The sequence below is a fragment of the Crocodylus porosus genome, unplaced genomic scaffold (genome assembly GCF_001723895.1).
Source record: "Crocodylus porosus isolate Cpor-Errol unplaced genomic scaffold, CroPor_comp1, whole genome shotgun sequence".
Classification (NCBI taxonomy): Eukaryota; Metazoa; Chordata; order Crocodylia; family Crocodylidae; genus Crocodylus; species Crocodylus porosus.
Genome location: NW_017728931.1, coordinates 121,387,444 through 121,397,355, shown reverse-complemented (window position 1 = coordinate 121,397,355; position 9,912 = coordinate 121,387,444). Strand labels below are relative to the sequence as shown.

Below are 9,912 nucleotides of genomic sequence, written 5' to 3'. Positions count from 1 at the left end.
TAAAGTGATTGAGACTTCATTATAATATGCCAATATATTTATACTTAGTTGGGGGGTGGGGATTCTTGAAAAATTTGTTGTTTAAAAATAGTATGACACTGACACTTTGAAGTTGGTTTTTTTTTTTTGTTTTTTTTTTAAATACAATTTAAATCAAGAACAAACATGTTTCTTGTACATTTTGCATGGACAGAGAAATAAATAAAGTAACTTAGAGTAGTAACTTAACAGAAGATAGTACATCTGAAAAATTCATCAAGAGTTGTCCATCCTCGGACAGTGTGTTATAAAGATTAGCTGTTACTATGCGTGGACATATTTACATGCACTAAATTTACTAATGAGTGAGTTTTGGGCTCCACAGTATTTCTTACTAACTTGGCACAATTATTTGATCAGTAAGGGCATAACTTGCTTCCATTTCTCTCCTTAAATTATGGCAAGAAAATAATTCAAATTTCATCATATTTATTTGGAGATTTGTCCCAAAGCATGAAATAGTAACAAAGAATACAAGAAAAACAAAATCTAAACAAGACTAAACATTCTGCTTGCAGACTGAACTTTTGTTATATTTTTCTTTCAAAAAAAAGCTACCTTGGACTGGAAGGCCTAATAAGATGGTTGCAGAAGTATGCCAGAGAGACTTGCAACCAGAGCTAAGCAGAAGTTTAGAAAAAGCTTTTTATTTTCTGTTCTCTGAAAGAACTGTTCATGCATAACATCTGACTGATCACCTTTAACACTGGAATTCCAAACTTCCTAAACAAGGTTGTAATCATCACACTTTCTTTTAAAGAAAGAGCAATGTTATATTAACTATAAAAAGTTGCAGCTTCTTCCCAAAAACTTTAGCAAAAACCCCTTGCTGAGAAGGGGAGAGAGTTTGCACCTAGGAAGACTTGAACATTTTGCTATTCAGAAGTTAATGAAGAAACTGCATTCATTTTAAAGGCACCATGTATGCATTTCAATGAAGTAAACGTTTCAAAGTTTTCATCCTTGTTTCTATGCAAAGCATGGGCTTTAAGGACAAAGCAAGAGTTTGTCTACCAACCATTATTACAAAAATAATCCCAGTGGCTCCAAGTAGTTGGCAACAGGATACAAAAACGGATGTGCCTCACCTATCTGTTATATTCCTGATTGAGCTGGATAGATTCCTGGATGTTGAGAAGCTGCGTTTGGTGGATTATGCAAAGTGGTCTCCTTGTACACAAACCAAGCATTTCCTCCCCACAAAATCATGTTAAGTAATCCAAAAACCTATGGGTTTAAAAAAAAGTAAAAATTAAGAACCTCCTTATAATGCAAGTAGCAGCATTTGACTTATAGCATTGAAGCACTCTGCAATTATGAATAGCCCAGTTAATGATCTTTCTTCTGTGAGGGTCTGCTAGCAGTATTGCAGCAGGATGGCTGGAAAGCACCCATCCTGCAGAGATCCTTGTTACCTGGATGCAAGACATTATACAATTCCCTCATTCACTGAATGAACTCTCTGTATTCCTAACAACATATTATTGTTCCAATCCCCACCGGTTTAGTGAACAGCTTATGTGAACTCTACTTCTTACAGTGCAAAGTTGGGGGTACTGCTATTGGCACTAGTCCTTAAGCTTCAGCAAGAGGTGGGAGGGAAGCTGTCTATCCATTACCGGAAAATTATCATGCAACTTTTGCTGTGCCAACTCACAGAAAATGAATCTTTATATTGGGGTTTAAAGAACTTGGTAGATGTGGTTAATACAAAGACCAGGCTCAATACCAAGAATAAAAAGGAGTCAAGAATTTACTTCTACTTGGGACAAACAATGATCACAAACACTGGTACTGGACAAATCTGATTACTCCAAAAGAGACTTCTAGACTGTGAAGAGAGAAGGTGTAAAAAGTTAAAAGGGGAAGGTACTGGAAGAGGTATTTTCAGTAAATTGGGAAGCTATTTCATGAATAAAACAGTTCTTGGTAAATCATAAGAGGAAGCAGGCATTTTAGTAAGTGCTTTGCAATAGTACAAAGCCCATGAAGAAGTTCAGTCAGGCCCGAAGTGGTCACCAACACCTATAATCTTCACTGGATGAAATTCTACAGGTAGACAGAAAAAGAGGTCTTGCTTGTATTAGTGCAGAATGACAGCATTGAAAGGCTTTACATACATACCACAGACACATTCAGTCCTCCCATGCTGGTGACTGAAGCAAACAAACAAGTTGATCCTGGCACTTGGCAAGCTGCAATTTCTGGAACAATGCTGAGACCAGTGGATATTTTTATATCAGTAAGTGCCTTAGCCCAGGCTGAGGTACTGACCAGCCATAGAAAGGCACCAATGACAGTACCAACAAAGTCCTACAGAAAAAAAAAAAGAGAACTGCAAAATCAGTTACTAATTTACAGAAAAATCATGCCACAAAACAAGAACCACACATACAAAACTCAGCCACCTTCATGTGAAAGGGAAACAATGAAAGCATCAGGCATTGACAAGAAAAGCAGACAAATTTCATGTTCTTGCAATCTTGGTAACAACATTGGTATACACCAGACCCCCTTACATCTCTTGTATGCTCAAGCTCTAAGCATTCAACCTAGCAGTTGAGGTGGGAGGAAAGAACTTCTCCAAGTACCTGTTCCCAAAGTAGTAATTATTTAAACCAAGAACAGCATTTCAGACCGCTCTTAACTTAATTTATTCCCATCCATAATACCACACCACCCCCTCACCCCCTTTTAAAAATATTATACATATACATACACATTTAAAAAACAATGCATTACATTTCTTTACTCATTAGTATTATATTGTAATTATATTTTAGTATACAGGGACCATTTTGAATTGCTGCAGGAAAGGGAGAGAGGGGGGTGAAACAAAGCTGTATTAGAAAACATGAAGCTTTATCAGCGTAATTTTCTCAATACACTAGGAAGGGGGCAGGGAGGAAGGCATCTTGTGCAGTTCTGCACTCAGTAGCATATTGGGGTGGGGAGTGACCATCTCACCAGAGGCAGCCCCTGGGGACCCTATCCCTCAGGGCTGCTGTTGCCAGTATGTGCCAACCCTATTCCTCAGCTACAGCAGCCCTGTGGCATAATTCCCCAGGGGCTGCCCTTGGTGCCCATTTTATTCACCACTCCTTCCCCGCAAATATGTTACTGGGTGAGGAGGAGCCACCGACAGTGGCAAAGAACACCCAAAAAAGTTGGGGCAGGGAGGACACTATTCTGCTCAATCCCCACCCCCAATCTACTGAGAACAGCTTGTGCAGCTTCTATGGCTGGATGGCCCAGAACTGCACCTAGCATAGCAAAGACTCTGGGGAAGAGGGAGAGGAGGGGATATGCCAGTGCCCTCTGCTACAACTGGTGGGAGAAAAGTCTGCTTCTCAGCTGTAGCAGCTTAAGCCCATGGTACTACAGCAGCAGCAGCAGCAGCCGCCGCCGCCGCCAGACTACACCGAGAGCTGGGGCAGGTGAGGATCCCCCCCTACCCTACCGCCTCAGTCCTCCAGGAGTTGGTATGCTGCCCAGGCTCTGCAGGAGCTCACTAGGCCTCTGGTTTTTGATTGGAGTGTTGTATTAGACAACCACCATTTTGTTTTGTTTCATTCTAAAATTGAATAAGACCCACCAATTATTTGCACATCAAACAATAATGGCTACTAGAACAGTGATTAATTTTTAAACTGCTCTTATTTTGCCTCCCAAACTGGAATAAGTTATAAATACTTTTCTATGATTATAGTTGCATCCATCTACAAGATAGGGACTTGGTTCTTTAATCATACTGGTATAGCAAAGATTGCAAGAGCTCTCCAATGCAGAAATGGACATGTTGTGGCCAAGGACTTGATTTTACAGACAGGTCTCTTGAGCTACCTACCATACCACAGAAGTTTAACTTTTGTTCCATAAGTGCTCTAGTTCCAAAAGTCCTTGCATTTAAAATTGTAAATTAGAAGTAATGTCATGTTATCCAGCTGGTCCCCTAACTTGCACAGGCAATATTCCTGGCCTTGAAGGTTGTTTCCCCCCGACCACAAAGGAAAGCCTCTGCAGTTTATGACCACAGATAGAAAAGAACTGTAGGACCAACATACAGAGAGCTTCTTGCAGATGGGTGTTTCTGCAAGAGAGAAGTCACTCCACCTTTATACACATGTGAAATATTTATATACCATTTCCCATCAACTATTCTTTTAAACCAAAAGTTTTTCTTAAACCAATTTTTATTTTAAAAAGCAAAAGCAGTAAAAAAAGATGGGGGGGGGTAAAGAATAGTGACCTTTACACATCCATTCAACGGGTCTACAATTACACCATATATTTATAATTGCAGTACTAACTTGCAGATCTGATGGTGGGGGGCAGGGGTGGCAGCAGCAAGTGCAAATCTTTGGGGCCTGGCTCACAGATTCCTACTGATTACAGGCCCACATGTGCAGATGCCATTGCAGAATCTATGCCTTGCTGTTTTGTTTGTTTGTTTGTTTTTGAGGGGGGGAGGGGGGTCATTCAGGGTTAGAGGCACAAAGGAATTTAAGCCTAAATGCTACTGCAGGCATTTATATGCAAAATTTAAACCCTCAAAAAACTCTATCACCACCTGGAAGAACCCAGGTTGACATGAAGTCTTTCCAGCAGGTGCTTGCAGTTCTGCTTTTAAGCCTGCTCAAAAGTGCCTCAGTCTTGACTGTGCTAAGCAGTTTGGCATCTCATACCAAAAGTTAATCAAGTAAGATTTGCAAACTAGACAATCTTCTATTTGCATCACCTGCAAGGTTGAGCCCAGTAGATATCCTCAGAGCATATAGCAGAATGGGCTGCACACTACATTGGAGAGTATGGAGTCTCCTCCTTTATCCAGCAGCTTAAAAAAAGTTATCACATTCATCCAGGGTGAAAGAGACCTGGGTTCAATTCCTTGCTCTAACAAAAGGGAATTTGAACTTACATCCAGTACTTCCAAAGAAGGCATACAATAAAATAATTTAAGCTAGGACTCTATTACAAGTCTTTCCCATCCACTCAAATAGAGTCCCGCTCACTTAATGAATAATAACCCCATGCAAAACTGGTATTCAGCCATACTTATTCCAAAACAAAAATCCACAAAAGATAATCAAAGACAAGCAACTAAAATAACTTACAGTTAGTGGGATTTTGCTGTTGCTCCGATACACATGCATGTACCCAACATAGAGAACAAGGGCAGCAATACAGTATAGGAATGCCAAGACTGCAACAGCAACGAAGAACTGTGCAGAAGAGGAGAAGTCACCCACAAGATAAGTGTCAGTCCAAGTGCTGTTGCATCGTGTGGGATTTGGTGCACTAAATAAAGCTGTATTCAGTCTGGAAAAAACAGGTCTCATTAGTGTTGGTTGCCTAATTGGAAACCTCAACACGGTTCAACTTAAAGTGAAGAAATGCTTTCAAGTAATCCCAGTTGTTCCTCAGAACTGCCGAGTTTTCTGACTACCAAATGAAGTTGCATACAGTTTAAAATATGTTTATGCATTTAAAACCTCAGTGCAGAAATTGCTACAAGGTACATTTAAAACAAGCGGTCAAGGAAAATTATGACCCAAATTTAAGCTATTTCAAGCTTACTTAAACATACTAGTCCCAGGTACAAGATGCTGATCAAGACTCACCAGCCATAAGGCAAGTTCAGTAGTCAGCAGAGCTTTTGATAAACATGACACAACCCTCAACACTACTCAATAAGCAGACTAATTAAATAAATCCATCCTTCCCCACCCCTCACCCAACCAAATGGATGATTTGCCCTGGACACTGGGGCAGTGAATCCTACAGGCTTTACTAGTCAGTAGCAGGCACCAGCTAGAGCCTCAGGCTCATGCTAGGTCCCAAATCATGCTTAAAGGACTGGGGCCTTGGCCTGACTTTCTTCTTCATTTCTCTAGCCTTCCTTGTTCATCTCTGCCAAGGGGTCTCCTTACTAGTTTTTGGTCTCCCTCTCCCGTTTCTACGAAAATATTGTTCAGTTCTTGCTGCAGTTTGTTACAATTACAATGTTAACCTTGCCATACTAGTCAGAATCCACTAACTATGGAAAATACTGTGTATATTTTCCCATTTAGCCCTTAGACTTTTTCCATAACGGGGAAAGCATTTTGTTTAAGTTGGGTTCTTCAGTATAACTAAATCTAATCCACAGAAAAAAAAAAAAAATCCAGAAGACTTCTGTAATTAGAAGTTTTACTCCCCTCCCCCAAACATACTTCACTGGGGGGTGAGGGGTCAGTAGTATTGATTTCAAAGACAACATCAATAAGGAGACAAAAATGAAGGGGACTCCAGGGAAAAAAAAGTCTAATTCAGGTATCAAAATACACAATCTGGAGAGGATGGAGACAAGCATCTTCAGTATTCACATCTGTATGACTACTGAATAGCAAACCAGATGCATGTTTTAGGGAAACATTAACCAGCATAGGAAACAGTAATTAAAACAAGTCAAAAAGGATGAGCTCACCTGAAAGGATAGGCAAAAACAGCTGTAGCTGTTTTGTTTATAGCACCTTGGCAGGAAACTAAAATTGTAGTTGCACCTTTATAGCCTCCACATGTGGCAAAGGCAAAGATGGAAAAAATCTATAGAAAGGGATAGAAAATGTTAGTACTAGTTTTCACACTCAAAGGAGTCACCAGGAAGAAGATAAATCATTGACAAAGCTTTTGTTCATCAAATTCAGCTTCCCCATGCAAATCACCCAGTAAAGCAGGGCTCCATTAGGCAAGTTTTGAAACACTAGCCTGTAGAGATATAAGCAGTTAACCTGTTTATCAAACTTCGATACACATACACATCATTATACTTACAAGATTTCTTCCTTTGCAGGCAGTACAAACTCAGTGTTTAAATAGATTGACAAGAAATGTGCATTTCCTCATGTTAACCGAGACGCTTTGGTTTAAACATACCACTGCCGCTTAAAAAAAAAAGCGGAGTCAACTTAAAAGTGAAACTGATTATTTGTGGAAAGCACCTGTTGCACTCCCCACTTCTGAGAAGTACAAACAGGGAGGGGGGGAAAAAAAAAATAATAAAAAGGGTCAATTTAAGTGACCCAGGGTACTTGTAACACAATGATAAAAGTCTGCTTTTAGAACTTTTTTTCCCCCTTTTTGAGTTCAGCATTATCATTTAACTTGGACTGCTTGTGTCCAGAGCAGACTAGTCATGCACTTGCCCAGAGAAACAAAGCCTGCCTTCAGATGTGCCAGACACATGCAGCCTCCCATTAGGGGGAAGTGGAAGCAGCAGGTGCTCACAGCATCACTTATAAATCTACCACAAACCCACAGCTTTTATATCAATGAAACTCAGCTTTTATATGCAACTGTTTGAAAGGCTTTTAATTTTATCTTACTCAATAAACCTCCCCCCTGCACACACACACCCACTACACAATCAACCCCATCTGCAGCATAGCAAATCTACACTTACTTTCCTTGTTTTTGTAAAGAAGGGGAGGGGGACACACAGCTCTCTTGGAAATAGTGGTTAGCAGACAATGGATCATACGTTTTGGTTAGAAACAGCATACTACCACCTTCACAATTCACGTAAATAAGTCAGGCCCAAGCAAACACTACCCAGCTGAAAGCATTGGCTCGTATCAGACGGAGCACTGTAAACCAAGCCCAGCAGCCATGAGGCAGGACAGGGAAACAGGAGCCTTCCCAGGCAAAGACAGCCCCAAGGAAGAGACTTGGACCCCTTCTCTCTTATCCACCAGCTAGCACAGGAGAAAACAACTTGCCGCTAGGCTTTTCTCTGCCCATCAAAAACTCACCCATTCAAGGACCCTCACAAAGCCAAGAGGCTCTGTGAACAGGCTGACATCAACCAGGAGCCCGTGCATTTTCTGAGAAGAAAAAGGACAGCAATCAATCAAGCAGAAGGGGGAATTGGAAAAGATACTGCAAGAAGGGCTAAAGAAAGAAAGAGGCCCAAGCAGGCCCACCTACCCTGCTCAACATCCTCCCCTGACAGCCCACCACCCTGAGTGGAGGGGCTCTGCAGGGCACCTCCCTATGTGGCCTGCCTGGTCCTGCCACATCCAATCACAGCCCTCGTCACTCACACTCCTCCTGCCCCACCCCCACCCATCACCTCACAATGGGGCTGGGGGCGGGGCAGCTGCTGGGCTCCTCCCCTGAGCAGCATGGCTGCCCTGCTCTGAAGGCCTCTAGCAGCAAAGCTGATTGCTGCCTGCAGCCTGCTTCATTGTAGGGCCCCTGCACCAGTGTCTGTGGGGTTTCATGGACTGTTTAAGGAAATGTTCATGATGTGAGAGCTGAGCTGGGCTCAGGGCAGCGGTTCTTGGCACACAGGAAGGCAGAGATAGGCTCACAGGAACAGTGTTTAACTGTTGCCTGAGCTGCAATCTCTGTTAAAGGTGGGGAGGGTGAGGTGGAGCTGGTGAGATGAGCAAGTGCAATGAGGGGGGTGAGGTGCACCTGGGCTGGGTGAGCTGCTGAGAGAAGAGGAGACCTAGGTCTGCAGGGGTGGGAAGGCTTCGTTGCAGCTCTGCTTTCCCTGTCTCACAGCCTGTCCTTGTGTGGGTAAAGCAAAGAGCCAGTTGGGGGGTGGGGGAGAGGTACATACAAAATAGAGACAGCAGCCTTCATAGCTACATCTACAGGAGGCGGCCCTCTGCTCAAATCCGCCTCAACAATCTGAGAATTTGCAGCTCTCATTTCTGTGAGCGCAATCTGCCAGATACCTTTATGGCACCATTATGGCTTGCAGTCCACTGAGTGAGGACAGCTGATTTAGGGAGCTACCTGGAGTTGTGAGAGCACTCTTAGAGACCACCTTCTGGATGTGAATGCCTCATTAGGCCTGTAACTCAGAAGCAATCCTTGCAAAATGGCTGAAAATCATCTTGTGATCACCATATCCAAAGAACTGTATGAAGTTTCAAGCAATTTTCTAGGCAGTGGGTCAATAAGGAAGTAGACAGGAGGTCTATGTGGGGATGTGGGTCAGCAGTGCTGCTGTGCGCAGACCTGATAAGTTCTCAGTTTTGTTTTATCCCACTCTCTGCTTCCACCTCCCCTTGAAGGGAGATGAGGGAAACTGCTCTCTAATGATAACATGAGGAGAAATAGTGCAAGTAGTCAGAGTAGGTAATCAGATGAGATGTATGTTGGGCCATGTACTAAGTGAAACAACCCCTTGCTCCTCCCTAGAGGATCCAACTTGAGGGGGTGGGGGAACATGGAGAGGATTATCTACCTGAATGCTGACGAAAGAGAGACAGGATACAATCCCCTCCTGGGCATTTCAGCAGCAGCTCCATAGTTATGAGTAAGGTAAATTTTGAACTTAAAGCAGGGATTCTCTTATTTTCTGCATGAAAATTACAGCTTATTGTTCCCAATTTTTTTAGCTCTTACCGAATTTTGAATGAATTTTCTGAGATTTTACAAATGAATCTTTTAATTTAGGAGTTAAAGTGAAAATTGATTCTTTATCCAAACCCAGTGGCATAGTTTGATTTTGGCCTTGAATGATCTTGATGACAGAATGATGCAGACTCTTTAAACTACCTCTATAATTAAGTTATTGGAAGTGTGCGCATCAATTATATTAGGATTTTTTAATCATCTGTGTTTATGATTGTGCGTCAAAACTGAAAGTTTATTTTTCAGCAGAAGATAGAGAACTAAACATGCCATCAGAAAACTCATGGGTTAATCAAGCTCTGCCATAGTGGTTATCACTTCCCACTTTCTTCAGTGTGAACTAGGCTCCAGGCTGCCTTCCACTGAGCTCTCTCTAAGGACAGCCACTTCTTCATAGAAAAGTGAAATCAAGCTGTTCTCAGGGACACTGCTGATCCCTTGTGGTGCCAGGACACAGGGATGAAC

The 9,912-nt window shown here is 42.1% G+C and overlaps 1 protein-coding gene across 1 annotated transcript; it reads right to left on the bottom strand.

Annotated features, from left to right (window-relative positions):
• Positions 1–451: 451 nt before the first annotated feature.
• On the bottom strand, positions 452–8,107 carry SYPL1 (synaptophysin like 1). The gene is made up of 6 exons (XM_019543560.1): positions 8,005–8,107; positions 7,830–7,901; positions 6,506–6,624; positions 5,154–5,358; positions 2,164–2,352; positions 452–1,266 (listed from the first exon to the last, which is right to left on the bottom strand). The coding sequence occupies exons 1-6, from the start codon at positions 8,014–8,016 to the stop codon at positions 1,135–1,137; spliced, it is 729 nt and encodes a 242-aa protein (XP_019399105.1). The 5' UTR covers positions 8,017–8,107; the 3' UTR covers positions 452–1,134.
• Between the last annotated feature and the right edge of the window lie 1,805 nt (positions 8,108–9,912).

What these genes read in the sequence shown, in the direction of transcription:
- SYPL1 (XM_019543560.1), bottom strand. An exon ending in TTGTGAGGGTCCTTGAATGG is followed by an intron (nt 6,625 to 7,829) that starts GTGAGTTTTTGA and finishes CCCTTTCTATAG; the next exon opens with ATTTTTTCCATCTTTGCCTT. An exon ending in GAGGACTGAATGTGTCTGTG is followed by an intron (nt 1,267 to 2,163) that starts GTATGTATGTAA and finishes TTAAACCCATAG; the next exon opens with GTTTTTGGATTACTTAACAT.